Source organism: Oncorhynchus tshawytscha, linkage group LG17 (genome assembly GCF_018296145.1).
Source record: "Oncorhynchus tshawytscha isolate Ot180627B linkage group LG17, Otsh_v2.0, whole genome shotgun sequence".
NCBI lineage: Eukaryota > Metazoa > Chordata > Actinopteri > Salmoniformes > Salmonidae > Oncorhynchus > Oncorhynchus tshawytscha.
In genome coordinates, this window is record NC_056445.1 from 15,883,602 (window position 1) to 15,903,444 (window position 19,843).

The 19,843-nt window shown below is 47.9% G+C and overlaps 1 protein-coding gene across 2 annotated transcripts in view; it reads right to left on the reverse strand.

The window, feature by feature from the left end:
- Positions 1–1,764: 1,764 nt before the first annotated feature.
- Positions 1,765–19,843, reverse strand: part of LOC112217182 (protein kinase C theta type) — a 23,320-nt gene continuing 5,241 nt past the window's right edge. For both annotated transcript variants that reach the window (XM_042300265.1, XM_042300266.1), the window contains exons 2-17: positions 19,049–19,531; positions 15,089–15,288; positions 14,154–14,214; positions 13,215–13,398; positions 10,556–10,587; positions 10,330–10,415; positions 9,198–9,327; positions 8,727–8,836; positions 6,692–6,824; positions 6,400–6,566; positions 4,266–4,439; positions 4,020–4,111; positions 3,692–3,893; positions 3,259–3,447; positions 2,942–3,070; positions 1,765–2,815 (exon numbers count right to left, since the gene is read on the reverse strand). In XM_042300265.1, coding sequence (XP_042156199.1) covers positions 2,657–2,815; positions 2,942–3,070; positions 3,259–3,447; positions 3,692–3,893; positions 4,020–4,111; positions 4,266–4,439; positions 6,400–6,566; positions 6,692–6,824; positions 8,727–8,836; positions 9,198–9,327; positions 10,330–10,415; positions 10,556–10,587; positions 13,215–13,398; positions 14,154–14,214; positions 15,089–15,288; positions 19,049–19,166 — 2,166 coding nt within the window. In that variant the 5' untranslated portion in view covers positions 19,167–19,531 and the 3' untranslated portion in view covers positions 1,765–2,656. The remainder of the gene's footprint in view (positions 2,816–2,941; positions 3,071–3,258; positions 3,448–3,691; positions 3,894–4,019; positions 4,112–4,265; positions 4,440–6,399; positions 6,567–6,691; positions 6,825–8,726; positions 8,837–9,197; positions 9,328–10,329; positions 10,416–10,555; positions 10,588–13,214; positions 13,399–14,153; positions 14,215–15,088; positions 15,289–19,048; positions 19,532–19,843) is intronic.

Here is a 19,843-nt window from a genome sequence, read left to right on the forward strand (position 1 = left end):
TTTACATAACTCTATATTCATAGATTACATGCATGACGTTTGACTGTGAAAGCCTGTAGTCCTGTCCACTGATAACATCAAACATTCAAAACATTCCAGCTATGAGTCACTTACTGAGTCACAGCATTCATCAGAGCTCAGCTAGCTGCATGACTTGTGGGTCTCCTGTGAGGAACTGAGGGGATATGTGGTAGTACACTGCCTTCCAGTGGTCACTGGGTGTAAATGCATCTTTGTTGATTTAATTATCAGGGAATGTAGTCAAATGGTCTCCTCCAGCCCAAACCTCTCCTTGAGTAACCCCAGCCAGTCCACTTCATTAATGTATTCCAGAACTAACACAGCTGATTCAAATGGTCACATAATCATCAGACCCCTCATTAGTTAAATCAGCTGTGTTAGTTCTGGAATTCATGAAATACGTGGACAGACTGTGGGTACTCCAGGAGAAGTTTCAGAAACACTGCTCAAGAAGATACAAACAGTTTGATAACCTTATACAAACAATATCTAATCAAACTATTTCAAAGGGCAGACCTTTCTAAACATTTCTAATCTAAATTTACAGTCCAGCTTCTGTTCACCACTTTGTACCTGTCACGCCCTGATCTGTTTCACCTGTCCTTGTGCTTGTCTCCACCCCCTCCAGGTGTCACCCATTTCCCCCATTATCCCCTGGGTACATATACCTGTGTTCTCTGTTTGTCTGTTGCCAGTTTGTTTTGTTTCGTCAAGCCTACCAGTGGTTTTCCCTCTGTTCCTGTCTATCGATTCTTCCTGTTTTTCCCCAGTTTTGACCTTTTTTTGCCTGAGCCTGCTGACGTCCTGTACCATTGCCCCACTACTCTGGATTACTGACCTCTGCCTGACCTGACCCTGAACCTGCTGACGTCCTGTACCATTGCCCCACTACTCTGGATTACTGACCTCTGCCTGACCTGACTCTGAGCCTGCCTGCCGTCCTGTCCCTTTGCTACTCTGGATTATCGACCCCAGCCTGCCTTGATCTGTCGTTTGCCTGCCCTGTTGCTGTAAGAAACTTGTTACTTCATCACAGTCTGCATTTGGGTCTTACCTGAAAGGTGATAGTACCTTGGAGCTCTACATTAAAATGCTCTGCCATCCTCATCTCTACCCTCGTTGGTGTGACATGGTTGTCAAGTGGCGACTGTACCTGGGCCAGTGGCAGGAAGTAGTTTGCTGCTGTGTATAAGTGGGTCAGTGACGGATCGCTCGCTCTCAGATTAGTCTGTCTGTCCCAGGGTACCACAGCGCTAGGAGGAGAGGGATGGTGGGGCGGCAGGGTGAGGCAGAGAGAGATTTGTTGGAAAAAGGAACAAACATTAGGGAGGGAGGATAGAGCCATAGATGCATAGATAGTAGGCTACAGGTGGGTGAGTGAATGAGTCAGTCTACCCCCATGCTGCCCCCCACTGGAGAGAAAAGGCACTGCTAATTGATCTGCCCTGTGAATGCACAGAACTGTTCTATCTATCTATCTATCTGGTGAGATGATAATACATTATATCACAACGTAACACCAGGGTCCCAACTGCAGACAGAAAGAGCAATGGTAACTCAGTTTGTCACTCTAGTCTCTGAGAGGGTGAGGCACAGGAAGGAAAGAGTGGGAGATAGAGAGAGAGAGGCAGGAAGAGAGAGAGAGGAAGGAAGATAGCGGTTTTAGTACTTCAACTAAATTCTCATTCTCGCACTCTGTGACACAAACTCATGCTAGAATGCAAATATGTAATGGGACATGCATTAACAAAAATCGTATTTTAATGTACAGAATGAAAACAAACAATCACTGCTGAATCTAGGCATCATCTATGTCATTAGATTCTATAATAACTTAGTCACAGCGGTCACAAGCCTCTGAAGGGCCATTATAAAACACAGTATCATGTTAACATAAACCATTCATTTATCCATGTACATTGAAACCAACCACTCCACCGTCCGATAGTGTGACAATCTACCTGGATCTGAGCAATAACAATGGCAAAACAACACATTTTAATATACTAACCGTGGCTCTATTTAATAAAACTACTGATACACTTTCAGAATTAAATAGAAAATGTCCCAGGAAATGGTTACATTTGATTGAACAGACACTTATGTGCAGGGATATAACAGACACTATTGAATAACAGGTTATGAGTACAATACAACATTCTCAGTATTCCACACAATCTGGGGAATCAGGTAGTGACTCCTACAGTAGTCTGCACACCACAGGAGGTTGGTGGCACCTTAATTGGGGAGGACTGGCTCGTGGTAATGACTGGAGCGGGATCAGTGGAATGGTATCAAATACATCAAACACCTGGTTTGCAGGTGTTTGATTTCATTCCATTTGCTCTGTTCTGGCCATTATTATGAGCCGTCCTCCCCTCAGCAGCCTCCACTGCTGTGAACCGTGGCTCTATAAAAGAGGTGAGATGTTATTGACAGGTTGTGGATACGTTATTGATCTGTTAGGTAAGTGTCCTTGACTCCTGTCTGTGATGTGTTGTCGTAATGAGTAATTGATGCGTTGCGAATAGGTTGTCCGAAGGTCACAGATGGGTTGTGAATATGTTGCTGGAACAGTGGGTTGTTGATGGATTGTGAATATGTTGCTGGTAGGTTGTTGTAAGGTTATCACAGGTCAGGGGCCTTTGATGTGGCCCACAGCTGGGTTGACGAAGGAGAAGTTGTTAAACATGGTTTGGTCCACACTGTTCATGAGGGTACGATCTGCACACGACAACCTGGGTTTCTCATTGATAAACTCCTTGTCAAAGTTACTGACGTCACTGGGGGATTTCTGCATGGACAGGAGAGAGGGGAGAGGTTACAACGCACACACACACACACGCAGCGAGCACACACACATGCATACAAATGCAGATGTAAACAAACACACACACTCGCAGCCTGAGGATGTACGTACCACAGTTGGCCTGAAGGGCGGCGCCACCTCTCGTTTCTCCAGAGCGTTCCAGTCTGTGTCTTTGAAGAAGGAGTGTTGACGGATGTTCCCCTTCACACCCAGCCTCCTCTCCGGCTCCCTTACAAACAGCTATAAAACAAACATACCATATATACACACGCACGCACGCACACACACACACACACACACACACACACACACACACACACACACACACACACACACATCAGGACAGAGGTGCATAGTGGACAACGTTGCCGTAGTTCATTCGTCGTGGCATTGCAGTAAGTGGACTAAGTTGTTGCATTGAGTGAGACCTTGATGAGGATGTCTCGTGCGTCCTTGGCCAGCCAGCGGGGGTAACAGGGGTCATCTGTCCTGATGGACTGGAACAGTTCCTCCTCATCGCGACCATGGAATGGAGACTGGCCAATCAGCATCTCGTACAGCAAGACCCCGAACGACCACCAGTCCACTGAGCTGCCGTACTTCTGCCCCAGCAGAATCTAAAAAACCATGACCGTTCAGTTCAACATGACATCTCTTCCTCATCACTTCATGATGTTTATCTAAAACCAGTACATTAGACGGAGATGGTATGTAATTGATTAATGATACAAATCAATGAGATCAGAATTGAGAAACATTACTTCCCTAAGGGAACATTTCCATTGGTTATACACCTTTTAAGTGTTGCAATGCTGATAGTAAGAGTGTAGATTCCTATAGTGATGGTGGACATGCAGTCACCTCTGGGGCGATGTAATCTGGTGTTCCACAGAAGGTGCAGGTCCGTGTTTCTCCCTCCATGTTCTCCTTACACATCCCAAAGTCTGCTATCTTTATATGGCCTTCTGAGTCTAGCAACACGTTGTCCAGCTTCAGATCCCTATAGACAATGCCTTTGGAGTGGAGGAACTGGAGCCCACAGATAATCTCAGCAGCATAGAACCTACAGCCAGAGGGAGGAGATGTGAGGAGAGAGGGATTGGGTGGAGAGAATGGAGGATGTTTGTGTGTGTGTGTGTGTGTGTGTGTCTGGTAGACATAGCCTGGTTGTGTGTACGGGTTAACTTACGTCGATCTCTGCACGTCAAACTTGTGACAGTTCTGGATGTGGAACATGAGGTCACCTCCGTTCAGATACTCCATCACAAAGAACAGGTTCTCCTGTCACACACACAACACAGTCATATCAACAAAACCTGTGGTTTGTCTGTGTGTGTGTGTGTGTGTGTGTGTGTGTGTGTGTGTGTGTGTGTGTGTGTGTGTGTGTGTGTGTGTGTGTGTGTGTGTGTGTGTTGAGTGCATGTGTGTGTGTTACCGTGGTCTGGAAGGTGCAGTGGAGGTGTGTGAGGAAGGGATGTTCCCAGGCCAGGGAGAGGACTCTCCTTTCCACCATGGTACACTCCACATCATCATCCATCAGAACCACGTCCTTCTTCAGAGCCTTCACCGCAAAGAACTCTCTGCTGCTCTTCAGCTCGGCCAAGAACACCTAGCAACACACACAGATGATACGTACATGTAGGAAATCACTGTGTTCACCTATTCAGGGCTTGTCAAACGGAGGTGAAGGATCAGTCAGGCAACGTCTAAGTACAATCGAGAAGTGTCTTCAGTCCACTGGATCCAGGAACACAGAGCATGGCTAGAACATGTTCAAAGACTAGGCAACACAAGTCACACTTTTAGATTTTTTGGTTTCATAACATCATTATTACAAGCGTTGAAAAACTACCGGTAATTTATCGCAGTACATTTCCTGGTAATTAACAGGTAATCTATGGCAATCTATGGTAACTTCAATCATTTATACCAGAATCATTTTTATAAAATGTTTTCACTCACAATATTTAATTTTTCTTTATCTTTATATCTGTGTCCATATTGTCCGTGAGTTTGTAGTGGATAGACAGTATGATTCACGAGAAAACAGCCTGATTCATGAAAAAAAAGCATCTAATCAACAATGACATCATTTCCAATTAACTCTGCAACTCTTCCAACTATTGACTTTTTTTACAGCTGCCACCAGTTTGGTGTAATAAAAACATATTGACAGAGTAAAATAAATAAAAGTATGTAAAAATGTAAAGGATATATTTTGCTGATACACTCATATTCAACACCAATGGTATTCACTAAGTTTATGGGTTATATTTAGGATAATGTTTTTAAGCTTGTCATTCTAGTTTGTTTATTTGAATCATCTTAATTTATTATTTTATACACTTTACATGTTATGAACATTTCATAAAATACTGAAAGTTTCCAAAATTCTGGTAGTTTACTGGTAAACTTAGAAAGCTACCGGTAACGTACCCTCCCTTTGTAACCCTAACTATGACTAAAGATTATTGGTAGAGGCCAATCATTGTCCGAGACACTCCTCCATTGACGTCCATTCTAGCGAAGTTCTAATACATTCTGGTTCTGGAACATTCTGACCAACATGTTTACAGGTCCAAACATAATCATCACAACACCAACATTGTACTTCAATTAAGGTTACCTTACTCCTCATGGCTAGGCTCTCTTCCTTATATCACAATACACAGATGGCAATGCCCTCTCCCCCAGCTAGAAACTTCTGCTTAGGTCATGCTGACCCAGGCTCACAGGCTTGAGTATAGTAACCGAATATACACTGAGTATAACAAACATTAAGAACACCTTCCTAATATTGAGTTGCACCACTTTTTGCCCTCATAACAGCCTCAATTCGTCGGGGCCTGGACTCCACAAAGTGTCAAAAGCGTTCCACAGGGATGCTGGTGAGTGTTGACTCCAATGCTTTCCACAGTTGTGTCAAGTTGACTGGATGCCCTTTGGGTGGTGGACCAATCTTGATACACATGGGAAAATGTTGAGCGTGAAAAACCCAGCAGCGTTGCAGTTCTTGACACAAACCGGTGTGCCTGGCCCCTACTACCATACCCTGTTCAAAGGCACTTCAATAGTTTGTCTTGCCCATTCACCCTCTGAATGGACCACAGACACAATCCATGTCTCAATTGTCTCAAGGCTTAAAAATCCTGGTTTAACATGTCTCCTCCTAATGTTTTGTACACTCAGTATATGTTTGTTATAAATAACGAAGTACACTTTCATCTGCACGGTGTCCATCAGTTAGAGACAAATCACCATAAACTGAGACAAGACTTGGGCTTGATAAATGTCCTAGCTATCAACAGACTGAGAAACTGGTTGTGGGTTCAATTCCCACGAGGGACCAGTATGTAAAAAAAGTATGAAAATGTATTCACTCGCTCTGCATAAGAGCCTCTGCTAAATGACTCAAATCTAATCTAAACGTCAGTCTCCCTGTATGTCCTAGAAGCACGAGACTCATGTCTCAGTTTATGATGATATGTCTTAAGCCCAGATAGAAAACGTATACCCCCAGTGAATCTAGGGGCTCAGTAGGTGCAGTGGTTTCTCTCGCTCTCTGGTACCTTGCCGAAGCTGCCTTTGCCAAGCATCTTGTGCAGGACGAAGTTGTCCAGGGTGAACTTGTGAAGGTGTTCTTTTCTGGGGACGGCGTACAGTGTCTCAGGCTCCTCCTTCACAGGGGCAGGCATGTCTCCCACCGCTGGGGTGTCCCACGATATCCCCTGCTGCTCTGGAGAGGGGGGGGTGAGAGGTGGAGAAGGGGAGATAGTAATTTAGTCCTATTAAGTCTCAAGTTGACTACAAATCCCTCACAGTTGCATGACTGACCAGGTTGACCATGTGTGGTCTCCTTACCTTTTCGCCCAGCGGTGGCTGCGGTCGGGGGGAGACCTGCTACTAAACCTGAAGGTTCCCGCACCACCCCTGCCTGGCCCACACCCACCGGCCCGCCTCGACTATAGATCTCACTTTCTCTGGAGCCCCTGGCCTATAGGAAAATGCATAGACACATGTAATAATTAATAACATAACACAATGCTACGGTATCTGTATAACGGGCAGGGATAGATTCCTTACTTACAATCAACATACATTTTTGTAATCTTTTTTTATGAAATGCATTTGTGGATCTGTCGGACAGCACTGACTTCCTAACCAGTGTTGCCAACTCATTTTCAGGGTAAGTTGCTAGAGGCAGGTTGATTTGTTGCTAAAAGTTGCTAAATGACGTTGTGATGTCATTGCGTGATAACGTAAAACTGCGTCATTACGTAGAATACACATTAACGCTACTCAAATTGACTGGTCAGCTCGGCAAAAAATATGATTTGACATTTGTTCAGGTACAGACTCCCACTCGTTTCTGTACTTCTGGCTGTACAATTGTGATTGAGACATGTTGATTGACGTTGTAAGTTTGTTCAAAATCTAACATTCATGACTGACTATATTCATTGGGTTTACTCGTCGAACCCGTACTACTGCTGCTACAGTCAGCCAACGATGATTTGCAATTTGCTGAAATTGATGCTGGCCTGCTGCTGCCTGGGCACGATCTGAGCGCCTGCTGCTGCCTGTGCACGATCTGAACGCCTGCTGCTGCCTGGGCACGATCTGAGCGCCTGCTGCTGCCTGGGCACGATCGCCTGCTGCTGCCCTGCTGCTGCCTGGGCACGATCTGAGCGCCTGCTGCTGCTGCCTGGGCACGATCTGAGCGCCTGCTGCTGCCTGGGCACGATCTGAGCGCCTGCTGCTGCCTGGGCACGATCTGAGCGCCTGCTGCTGCCTGGGCATCTGAGCGCCTGATCTGGGCGCCTGCTGCTGCCTGGGCACGATCTGAGCGCCTGCTGCTGCTGCCTGGGAACGATCTGAGTGCCTGCTGCTGCCTGGGCACGATCTGAGCGCCTGCTGCTGCCTGTGCACGATCTGAGCACCTGCTGCTGCCTGGGCACGATCTGAGCGCCTGCTGCTGCCTGGGCACGATCTGAGCGCCTGCTGCTGCCTGTGCACGATCTGAGCACCTGCTGCTGCCTGTGCACGATCTGAGCACCTGCTGCTGCCTGGGCACGATCTGAGCGCCTGCTGCTGCCTGGGCACGATCTGAGCGCCTGCTGCTGCCTGTGCACGATCTGAGCGCCTGCTGCTGCCTGTGCACGATCTGAGCACCTGCTGCTGCCTGTGCACGATCTGAGCGCCTGCTTCTGCTGGGCATGAGCTGAGCACCTGCTGCTGCCTGGGCACGATCTGAGCGCCTGCTTCTGCTGGGCATGAGCTGAGCACCTTCTGCTGCCTGGGCATGATCTGAGCGCCTGCTGCTGCCTGGGCACGATCTGTGCGCCTGCTGCTGCCTGTGCACGATCTGAGCACCTGCTGCTGCCTGGGCACGATCTGAGCGCCTGCTTCTGCCTGGGCACGAGCTGAGCACCTTCTGCTGTCTGGGCACGATCTGAGCGCCTGCTGCTGCCTGGGCACGATCTGAGCTCCTGCTGCTGCCTGGGCACGAGCTGAGCACCTTCTGCTGCCTGGGTACGATCTGAGCGCCTGCTGCTGCCTGGGCACGATCTGAGCGTCTGCTGCTGCCTGGGCACAATCTGAGCGCCTGCTGCTGACGTCACTCACAATGCACTTTCGCAGCCAGTCACGTGTGTTGTGACCGAGTGTGTGACAGAGAAAATCGGTTTTGTGTTATTTAGAGGGAAAATGCGTGCATTTTAGTATTTGAGTCCCTTTTCAAAAGTTGCTAAAAGTTCCAAATACATTTTTAAAAGCAGCTAAATTTGTTGCTAGGTGCTGTTTGAAAAAATGGGTAGTCTGAAAGGTTGCTAAATCTAGCAACGAAATTGCTAAGTTGGCATCACCGTTCCTAACCCCTCGACCCCTGAACTCTGACCTGCTGTTTAGTCTCGATCATGGCCAGGGCTTCAGCCATCAGTTTCTGGTTGACTCCACACAGGTTGGCCACCTTTTTCTGGCACTTGTGATGAACGTTCATACCGCACTCTGCATGGACAACACACATGGTTACACAGTATACAGACACAGATGGAATGGGACGATGAAATCAATACATTTTGATATTTGGACGGTGAAGTAGGGAATCATGTGAAAAGGTATGGTGCAATATAATGGTTTGATAGGGTACTGTTATGATTTGAGTTGGTAATGGTATGATGTGATTGTGTAATGACAGTGATGTGATGTTGGTGGCACCTTGGTAATGGCTGGAGCGGAATCGGTGGAATAGTATCAAATACATCAAACACATAGATCCCATGTGTTTGATGCCATTCCAATTGCTCCGTTCCAGACATTATTATGAGCCGCCCTCCCCTCAGCAGCCTCCTGTGGACTGTCCTCTCACCCTCACACTTGAGTCCCTGCTTGGCCAGCCCCCACAGCAGCGTGCCACAGTGTTCACAGAACGTGGGGCTCTTGTAGTTGTACACCTTAAACCTGTGGGGCATGTCGATCTTAAAGCGCTCCTTGTGGATCTGCAACACACAGCAAACACACTCGGTCACCTGAACACACCGCACTACAACCCTTTGTTGCCATGGAAATATGACACAGGAAGTAGGCAACAACGGCTTTGGACGTTTTAGGGAAGTAAAATCCCTGGGATAAAACGTAATTTTTTTCTCTGTCTAGGATCGGGGAGTACTGGTAAACAGTGAGTACGGTAATCACAGAACCGTCTGCTTCGAAGAACCAACCCACTGTCTCAGTGTGTACTGTGAGAGAGAGTGAGTCAGTCCGTGTGTACTGTGAGAGAGAGTGAGTTAGTCCGTGTGTACTGTGAGAGAGAGTGAGTTAGTCCGTGTGTACTGTCAGAGAGAGTGAGTTAGTCTGTGTTTACTGTGAGAGAGAGTGAGTTAGTCAGTGTGTACTGTGAGAGAGAGTGAGTTAGTCTGTGTGTACTGTGAGAGAGAGTGAGTTAGTCCGTATGTACTGTGAGAGAGAGTGAGTTAGTCAGTGTGTACTGTGAGAGAGAGTGAGTTAGTCCGTGTGTACTGTGAGAGAGAGTGAGTTAGTTAGTCAGTGTGTACTGTGAGAGAGAGTGAGTTAGTCCGTGTGTACTGTGAGAGAGAGTGAGTTAGTCAGTGTGTACTGTGAGAGAGAGTGAGTTAGTCAGTGTGTACTGTGAGAGAGAGTGAGTTAGTCAGTGTGTACTGTGAGAGAGTGAGTTAGTCTGTGTGTATGTGGTTGACTTTAACTGACAATTAAGTGTGTTACCTCTAAGCTAAACCACAGTCACCAGAAGCCCAGATACACTGTATGTCAGTCTGTCTGCATGCAATCTAAGGGGACCTCCAGTTGTCTTAATTGAGGTTCCTCATGTCACAAACACCAAGACAAAGTGGACACATCATTTACTGCCACTATTATTGGAACCCAAGCAACTAAATATAATGACAAATCCAAGATGCTCTAAAATGCTCAAGATCACTTACTGTCATCGTTGTATAGAAATGGACTACAATGTACAGGCCTACCATGGTCTCTTTGCTGTTGATGGCCGACCCAGTGCACTTGGCGATGATTATGTCAATGCATTTCTTGTGGATGGCTGCGTTGCACTCTGAAAGACCAATGATGGGGGGATGAGAGTGTAGACAGGAGAGAGGACAGAGGAGTGTAGGGATAGAATATGGAATAGGTAGAAGATGAGGGGAGAGAGAGAGCAGTGCGAGAGAGCAGAGAGAGAGCAGAGATACTCACGTCGGCACTGATAACCCTGCTTATTCAGACCCCTGTGGGGAAAAGAAACACAACATTAACAGGAACCAGAAATCAAACACTGGATGATGTGGGTGATGTGGGTGATGTTTAAATAGAAATACTGTAGTGTTTGTTTCAGAGTGACAATGAAATAAATCTATGTGAACGATGTCTTTAGGATGCAATCCAATTGACTAGGTTTTAAATAAAGTTAGGCTGTGATATTTTATTTTTTATTTTTATTTCACCTTTATTTAACCAGGTAGGATAGTTGAGAACAAGTTCTCATTTACAACTGCGACCTGGCCAAGATAAAGCATAGCAGTGTGAACAGACAACAACACAGAGTTACACATGGAGTAAACAATTAACAAGTCAATAACACAGTAGAGAAAAAGAAGAAAAAAAGAGAGTCTATATACATTGTGTGCAAAAGGCATGAGGAGGTAGGTGGATAATTACAATTTAGCAGATTAACACTGGAGTGATAAATGATCAGATGGTCATGTACAGGTAGAGATACTGGTGTGCAAAAGAGCAGAAAAGTAAATAACTATAAACAGTATGGGGATGAGGTAGGTAAATTGGGTGGGCTATTTACTGATAGACTATGTCCAGCTGCAGCTGTACAGACAGAAGGGGTACTAGGTTTTAAATAAAGTTAGGTTGTGATATACACACTGTACAGACAGAAGGGGTACGAGGTTTTAAATAAAGTTAGGTTGTGATATACACACTGTACAGACAGAAGGGGTACTTGTAGAGCACGTACACTGAGTATACAAAATATTAAGAACACCTGCTTTATCCATGATACACTATATATACAAATGTATGTGGACACCCCTTCAAATTAGTGGATTCGTCAATTTCAGCCACACCCTTTGCTGACCGGTGTATAAAATCGAGCACACAGCCATGCAATCTCTATAGACAAACATTGGCAGTAGAATGGCCTTACTGAAGAGCTCAGCGACTTTCAACGTGGCACCATCATAGGATGCCACCGTTCCAACAAGTCAGTTGGTCAAATGTCTGCCCTGCTAGAGCTTCCCCGGTCAACTGTAAGTGCTGTTATTGTGAAGTGGAAACGTCTAGAAGCAACAATGGCTCAGCCGCAAAGTGGTTGACCACACAAGCTCACAGAATGGGACCGCTGAGTCCTGAAGCGCGTAGCGTGTACAAATTGTCTGTCCTCGGTTGCAACACTGACTACTGAGTTTGAAACTGCCTCTGGAAACAACGTCAGCACGTGGAAACCCAGAACTCCAGCTTACCCAGATCTCCAGCTTGCCGTTCTCCTTTTTGCAGTGTGAGGCCAGGGTGTCCAGCTGCACCACGGCCTCAGACTTTAGCTCAGCGGTTTTATCCTTCACCACCATGTGCATGACATGACCCCGGTGGACATGGGCGTCAAACTGTTTGTCGGGAGCTTCATGAAATGGGTTTCCATGGCTGAGCAGCCTCACGCAAGCTTAAGATCACCTTGCGCAATGCCAAGCGTCGGCTGGAGTGGTGTAAAGCTCGCCGCCATTGAACTCTGGTGCAGTGGAAACGCGTTCTCTGGAATGCTGAATCACGCTTTCCCATCTGGCAGTCCGACAGACAAATCTGGGTTCGACGGATGCCAGAACAGTAGCTGCCCCAATGCATAGTGCCAACTGTAAACTTTGGTGGAGGAGGAATAATGGTCCGGAGCTGTTTTTCATGGTTCAGGCTAAGTTGGAACACTAGTTCCAGTGAAGGGAAATCTTAACACTACAGCAGACAATTACATTTTAGACGGTTCTGTGCTTCCAACTTTGTGGCAACAGTTTGGGGAAGGCCCTTTCCTGTTTTAGTATGACAATGCCCCCATGCACAAAGCGAGGTCCATACAGAAATGGTTTGTCGAGATCGGTGTGGAAGAACTTGACTGGCCTACACAGAGCCCTGATCTCAACCCCATCAAACACCTTTGGGATGAATTCGAACGGTGACCGCGAGCCAGGCCTTATCGCCCAACATCAGTGCCAGACCTCACTAATGCTCTTGTGGCAGAATGGAAGCAAGTCCCTGCAGAAATGTTCCAACATCTAGTGGAAAGCCTTCGCAAAAGAGTGGAAGCTGTTATAGCATCAAAGGTGGGACCAACTCCATATTAATGCCCATGGTTTTGAAATGAGATGTTCGATGAGCAGGTGTCCACAAACGTTTGGCCATGTAGTGTATAGACTGACCAGGTGAATCCCGGTGAATGCTATGATCCCTTATTGATGTCAACTGTTAAATCTGCCTAGATGAAGGGAAGGAGACAGTCTAAAGAAGGTCTTTTAAGACTTGAGACAATTGAGATGTGCCATTCAGAGGGTGAATGGGCAAGACAAAAATGGGGTGTGGTAGTAGGTGCCAGGCGCACCGGTTTGTGTCAAGAACTGCGACGCTGCTGAGTTTTTCACGCTCAACAGTTTCCCGTCTGTATCAAGAATGGTCCACCACCCAAAGGACATCCAGTCAACTTGACACAACTGTGGGGAGCATTGGAGTCAACATGGGCCAGTATCCCTGTGGAACGCTTTTGACACCTTGTAGAGTCAATGCCCCGACAAAACTGAGGCTGTTCTGAGGGCAACTCAATATTAGGAAGGTGTTCCTTGTTGTTTTGGCTCAGTGGACGTACCAGACAAACTCTTTACAGACGGAGCAGAAGGTGGGCTGGGGGAAGAAAGTGGCACTGAACTCGTGACATTTGACCTCATGGATCTTGGCCTGTTTGATGGCTCCGCGTCGTGCGTGGAGGGCAAAGACTCCCGGATCCCTGTCTCTCTCTCCAAATCCATCTCCCTCACCTGAACCTGTGGCGTCTGGGAAACAGGCGCAGACACATGAACGTTATGTACACTGCATAGTCTTGTCACAGTTAAAAGACAGAGGAAGAGAAAGAGAGAGACATGCTAGTCATATTTGCTCCTCTGTGAACCAATGATGGGAATGTCCTTCTGCCAGTCTGTGGGCGTGCGAGTGACTGTGTGTGTGTGTGTGTGTGTGTTTGGGAGAGAGGAAGAAGGCCTTTGGCTGACTTCCTGTTCTACAGCCCCACAAGCATGTATTCACTAGACACTGACAGCTGCAAATTTAACACGCCCTCCATGATCAACGACAGTCTGTCAAATATATATGTGTGTGTGTGTGTGTGTGTGTGTGTGTGTGTGTGTGTGTGTGTGTGTGTGTGTGTGTGTGTGTGTGTGTGTTTGCAATGACAGAGAGATAGGTAGAGAAAGAGAGAAAGGGTAAAGGTGAATATCTTTCTATTTGTGAGTAATGTAGTTGAAAGGGCTAAATGATCAGATGATTAGTCCTGGACAATCAATGGACCACCTGTTGTGTGTGCTGATTATGAGTAGTGGTGGAACTTTATATATAGATAGACATATGAGAGGTTTCCTCACGCCTGTTACAATATGACTGTATAACCCTTCAGAGTGTGTTAATAAGACCCCAATAAGAGAGGGCACTGACAGAAACTATTGGGAATAGATGGGCTTCTGGAATGGTTATAACCACACAGGAACAGACATACACAGACCGTACGAAGTCTACAATGGTTCTGAACCCTCACCACTCTTCTCCAAGTAGTATCTGGCCTCCATGAGTAGACGACCCTGTGGTTTCAGCTCCACCTGAGACAGAGAGAGAGAGAGAGGGGCGGGGGGGAGAGAGAGACAGAGAGAGACAGAGAGAGAGAGTGGGGGAGCAAGAGAGACAGACAGAGAGAGAGAGAGGGGGGAGAGACAGTGAGAGAGAGAGAGGGGGGGGAGAGAGAGAGACAGAGAGAGAGAGTGAGAGGAGCAAGAGAGACAGACAGAGAGAGAGAGGGGGGGAGAGAGAGAGGGGGGGAGAGAGAGAGAGAGAGACAGAGAGAGAGAGTGAGAGGAGCAAGAGAGACAGACAGAGAGAGAGGGGGGGAGAGAGAGAGAGACAGAGAGTGAGAGAGAGAGAGAGAGAGAGACAGGGGGACAGAGAGAGACAGACCGAGAGAGAGACGGAGAGAGACAGAGAGAGAGAGGGGGAGAGAGAGGGGGTAGAGACAGAGAGAGAGGGGGAGAGAAAGAGACAGAGAGAGAGACAGAGAGACAGAGAGACAGAGAGAGAGACAGAGACAGAGAGAGGGGGAAGAGAGAGAGAACGGGAGAGAGAGAGAGACAGAGAGAGAGAGAAACAGAGAGATAGATAGAGAACAAGGAGAGAGAGAGAGAATTCAATAGATATAGAGAGACAAGGAGAGAGGGAGAGAGAGGGAGAGAGAAAGAGAGAAAGAGGGGGAGAGAGAGAATTTGATAGATAGAGAGAGAGAGACACACAGAGAGAGAGAGATACAGAGAGAGAGAGAGAGAGAAACAGAGAGAGAGAGAGAGAATTAGACAGATATATCCCCATATCAAATTATGTGGACACAACACATTCCCTTCGCTCCAACCCTAAGCCAGTGGAACCCCTCCCTCCCTCTCTTCCCTCTCCCTGCTTCCCTCCCCCTCCCCCTCCCTGTTGTCTTACCCAGATCTCCAGCTTGCCGTTCTCCTTTTTGCAGCGTGAGGCCAGGGTGTCCAGCTGCACCACGGCCTCAGACTTTAGCTCGGCGGTTTTATCCTTCACCACCACGTGCATGACACGACCCTGGTGGACATGGGCGTCAAACGTGCTGCTCCAGGGGGGGTACATGGTGGGCTTCTTCTGCTTGTACACCTGGCCCTTCTCTGGAGGGGTCAGGGTGTGTATGTAAAGGGGGGAGAAAGACACGTAGAAACAGTGGAGAATCTTAACATTAGTCCATTTGTCATTGGTCCTACATTCTTCCTGACATGTGACCTGACCAGAGTTGTCTGTCTCTACCACAGGAGGTTGGTGGCATCTTAATTTGGGAGGACAGGCTGGTTTCCAGGTGTTTGATGCCATACCTTTGACTCCGTTCCGGACATTATTATGAGCCGTCCTCCCCTCAACAGCCTCCTGTGATGTATACCTACAGCATAACCTCCACTTCGCAGTATTTCCCTTCCACCAGTTGACAAGTTCCTGCCATAGAATGATACGTACATCTCTATCAGTGGTCCATAGACTTTCTCTGGACAGAGACAACGCTACCAGCTGTTGTCTATACTGAAAATCATTTCTCTCTGACAGGGAAAAACTGTCCTATTCTCCCCAGACAGACAGCTCATATTTTTCATCATGTTTCCAACCCGCCTTTGGCATGAGAAGGCGATACGTTTTGCTTTAGGAGTCCCACACAGCTCTGAGTAGGCTTCTGTCAGCCCTTCTGTCAGCCCTTCTGTCAGCCCTTCTGTCAGCCCTTCTGTCAGCCCTTTTGTCAGCCCTTCTGTCAGCCCTTTTGTCAGCCCTTTTGTCAGCCCTTCTGTCAGCCCTTCTGTCAGCCCTTCTGTCAGCCCTTCTGTCAGCCCTTCTGTCAGCCCTTCTGTCAGCCCTTCTGTCAGCCCTTTTGTCAGCCCTTCTGTCAGCCCTTTTGTCAGCCCTTTTGTCAGCCCTTCTGTCAGCCCTTCTGTCAGCCCTTCTGTCAGCCCTTCTGTCAGCCCTTCTGTCAGCCCTTCTGTCAGCCCTTCTGTCAGCCCTTTTGTCAGCCCTTCTGTCAGCCCTTCTGTCAGCCCTTCTGTCAGCCCTTTTGTCAGCCCTTCTGTCAGCCCTTCTGTCAGCCCTTCTGTCAGCCCTTCTGTCAGCCCTTCTGTCAGCCCTTCTGTCAGCCCTTCTGTCAGCCCTTCTGTCAGCCCTTCTGTCAGCCCTTCTGTCAGCCCTTTTGTCAGCCCTTCTGTCAGCCCTTTTGTCAGCCCTTCTGTCAGCCCTTTTGTCAGCCCTTTTGTCAGCCCTTCTGTCAGCCCTTTTGTCAGCCCTTTTGTCAGCCCTTCTGTCAGCCCTTTTGTCAGCCCTTTTGTCAGCCCTTCTGTCAGCCCTTTTGTCAGCCCTTCTGTCAGCCCTTTGTCAGCCCTTCTGTCAGCCCTTCTGTCAGCCCTTTTGTCAGCCCTTCTGTCAGCCCTTTTGTCAGCCCTTTTGTCAGCCCTTCTGTCAGCCCTTCTGTCAGCCTTCTGTCAGCCCTTCTGTCAGCCCTTCTGTCAGCCCTTCTGTCAGCCCTTCTGTCAGCCCTTCTGTCAGCCCTTCTGTCAGCCCTTTTGTCAGCCCTTCTGTCAGCCCTTTTGTCAGCCCTTCTGTCAGCCCTTTTGTCAGCCCTTTTGTCAGCCCTTCTGTCAGCCCTTTTGTCAGCCCTTTTGTCAGCCCTTCTGTCAGCCCTTTTGTCAGCCCTTTTGTCAGCCCTTCTGTCAGCCCTTTTGTCAGCCCTTCTGTCAGCCCTTTTGTCAGCCCTTCTGTCAGCCCTTCTGTCAGCCCTTTTGTCAGCCCTTCTGTCAGCCCTTTTGTCAGCCCTTCTGTCAGCCCTTTTGTCAGCCCTTTTGTCAGCCCTTTTGTCAGCCCTTCTGTCAGCCCTTTTGTCAGCCCTTTTGTCAGCCCTTCTGTCAGCCCTTTTTCAGCCCTTCTGTCATTTTGTCAGCCCTTCTGTCAGCCCTTCTGTCAGCCCTTTTGTCAGCCCTTCTGTCAGCCCTTTTGTCAGCCCTTCTGTCAGCCCTTTTGTCAGCCCTTCTGTCAGCCCTTTTGTCAGCCCTTCTGTCAGCCCTTTTGTCAGCCCTTCTGTCAGCCCTTTTGTCAGCCCTTTTGTCAGCCCTTTTGTCAGCCCTTCTGTCAGCCCTTTTGTCAGCCCTTCTGTCAGCCCTTTTGTCAGCCCTTCTGTCAGCCCTTCTGTCAGCCCTTCTGTCAGCCCTTTTGTCAGCCCTTCTGTCAGCCCTTTTGTCAGCCCTTCTGTCAGCCCTTTTGTCAGCCCTTCTGTCAGCCCTTTTGTCAGCCCTTCTGTCAGCCCTTTTGTCAGCCCTTCTGTCAGCCCTTTTGTCAGCCCTTCTGTCAGCCCTTCTGTCAGCCCTTCTGTCAGCCCTTCTGTCAGCCCTTTTGTCAGCCCTTCTGTCAGCCCTTCTGTCAGCCCTTTTGTCAGCCCTTCTGTCAGCCCTTCTGTCAGCCCTTTTGTCAGCCCTTCTGTCAGCCCTTTTGTCAGCCCTTCTGTCAGCCCTTTTGTCAGCCCTTTTGTCAGCCCTTTTGTCAGCCCTTCTGTCAGCCCTTTTGTCAGCCCTTCTGTCAGCCCTTTTGTCAGCCCTTTTGTCAGCCCTTCTGTCAGCCCTTTTGTCAGCCCTTCTGTCAGCCCTTTTGTCAGCCCTTCTGTCAGCCCTTCTGTCAGCCCTTTTGTCAGCCCTTCTGTCAGCCCTTCTGTCAGCCCTTTTGTCAGCCCTTCTGTCAGCCCTTTTGTCAGCCCTTCTGTCAGCCCTTTTGTCAGCCCTTCTGTCAGCCCTTCTGTCAGCCCTTCTGTCAGCCCTTCTGTCAGCCCTTCTGTCAGCCCTTTTGTCAGTCCAGATCAGTTCCTTTGTTTTTCTCTCTGTAGTGGTTATGTGACATTTGACTGAGGTGTTCCTTTCATTTTTCTGTTCGGTGCTTTAGCCACAGTGGAGTTAAGAAACGAGTCTGAGCCAGTCACAGCTTTGTCATAAGGACTCCCTTAAACTACTCTGACTCCAGACCTTGAACTCTCCTCCTCAATAAGGTGTTCCGTTCTATTTCCTTGCGCTCTATTGGCACAATGAAATGCAGTCGGTTTGCGGCTGCCTGTAGGCTACCTAATCCAACAGTGGAATATTGGTGCTAAACATCATACTGTACTGCTATTTACTATCATCTGGGCCTTTTGATGTCATTGCAAAAAGCAGTACAAACTGCAGTACAAACTGGCCAAAAGCAGTACAAACTGCAGTACAAACTGACCAAAAAGCAGTACAAACTGCAGTACAAACTGACCTGAAAAGAAACTGAATAACACAGGTCTTCCTGTGAGCTAAGACACCCACGCACATCCCACACACACACACACACACACACACACACACACACACACACACACACACACACACACACACACACACACACACACAGCATTTCTCTACCACTCTATCTCTATCCAGCTACCAGAACAGCTCTGTGGTTGAAGTGAGAAAGAATTGGGAGAAAACAATGTAGATCCCTCCTCTTTCCTCCCCACGTCTCTCTCTGTTTTCAGCCTTGTAACTGTCATCTTTACCAACGGTTAAATATAGTCAGCAAGGAAACAGAACTGTCCATTAGCACTCTGAAGTACTGCTATTGGTAGGTAATGCTGACATGAATCATAAGGGCATTTACAGTAATGGAACCCCTGGAGAAGAAAGGTCTGTTCTATTAAATGTCTGTCTATAAATATATCTGCCGTCTTTAATGCATAGACACTGTAGATGAAGTAAACAGGGACATGCTCACCGGGCACAACTTCTTCCTTCACTTGCAGCCCATGCGAGACAACAGTCGTACAGAAAATGATAGAGGATTCCATGTTTCCCCATCACATCTCTCTGAGACAGACACACACATGCTCCAACTGACCTGTGTCTATAGCCTCCTTCATGTAGACAGCACAGTACGGGTTGATCACCTCTTCATGGTAGGCCAGACCTGGGTCCATCTCGAAGCTGGAGAAGCCGATACGCAGGAACGGAGACATGGCTGCAGGTACCACTCCCTCACTGACCTCCAGACAAAATCTCAATGGTCACACAACCTCCAGAAAACCTTCAGAGAACCTCCCTCGCCACAGAAACAGTGATCCTCACAGTGGAGAGTTGTGTTTCAGTTAGTCCTTGTCTTCGCAGATAGTGTCAGTGTTGTTTTAGGGAGAGTAGTCTTTATGTGGATGTCACCCCCCTCTCTGGCACAGGCCCCACACGCTGACTGCCCTTTTCCTCCAGATGAGAGATGGGTTGGTGTGGGAGGGAGGGAGAGAGAGGAGAGGAGGGCTCTTTGGCTCGCAGCGGCAGTTCCGCTCTTGACGCCTCTCTCCTCTGGTACTGATAAGAGCTGTCCGTCACCCTGAGAAAGGAAGAGAGAGAGGGAGAGAAAGAGAGAGAGAGAGAGAGGGGGGAGACAGAGAAAAAGAGAGAAAGGGAGAAGGAGAGAGCAAGAGAGAGAGAAAGGGAGAGAGAGAGAGAGAGAGAGAGAGAGAGGTGGATGGATGGATGGAGATAGAGTGAGAGAGAGAGGGAGAGAGAGGGAGAGAGATAAAGAGAGAGATAGAAGGAGAGAGAGGGAGAGATAGAAGGAGAGAGAGAGAGAGAGAGAGAAAGAGAGGGAGGGAGATAAAGAGAGAGAAATAGAGAGACAGAGAGAGGATGAGAGACTAGT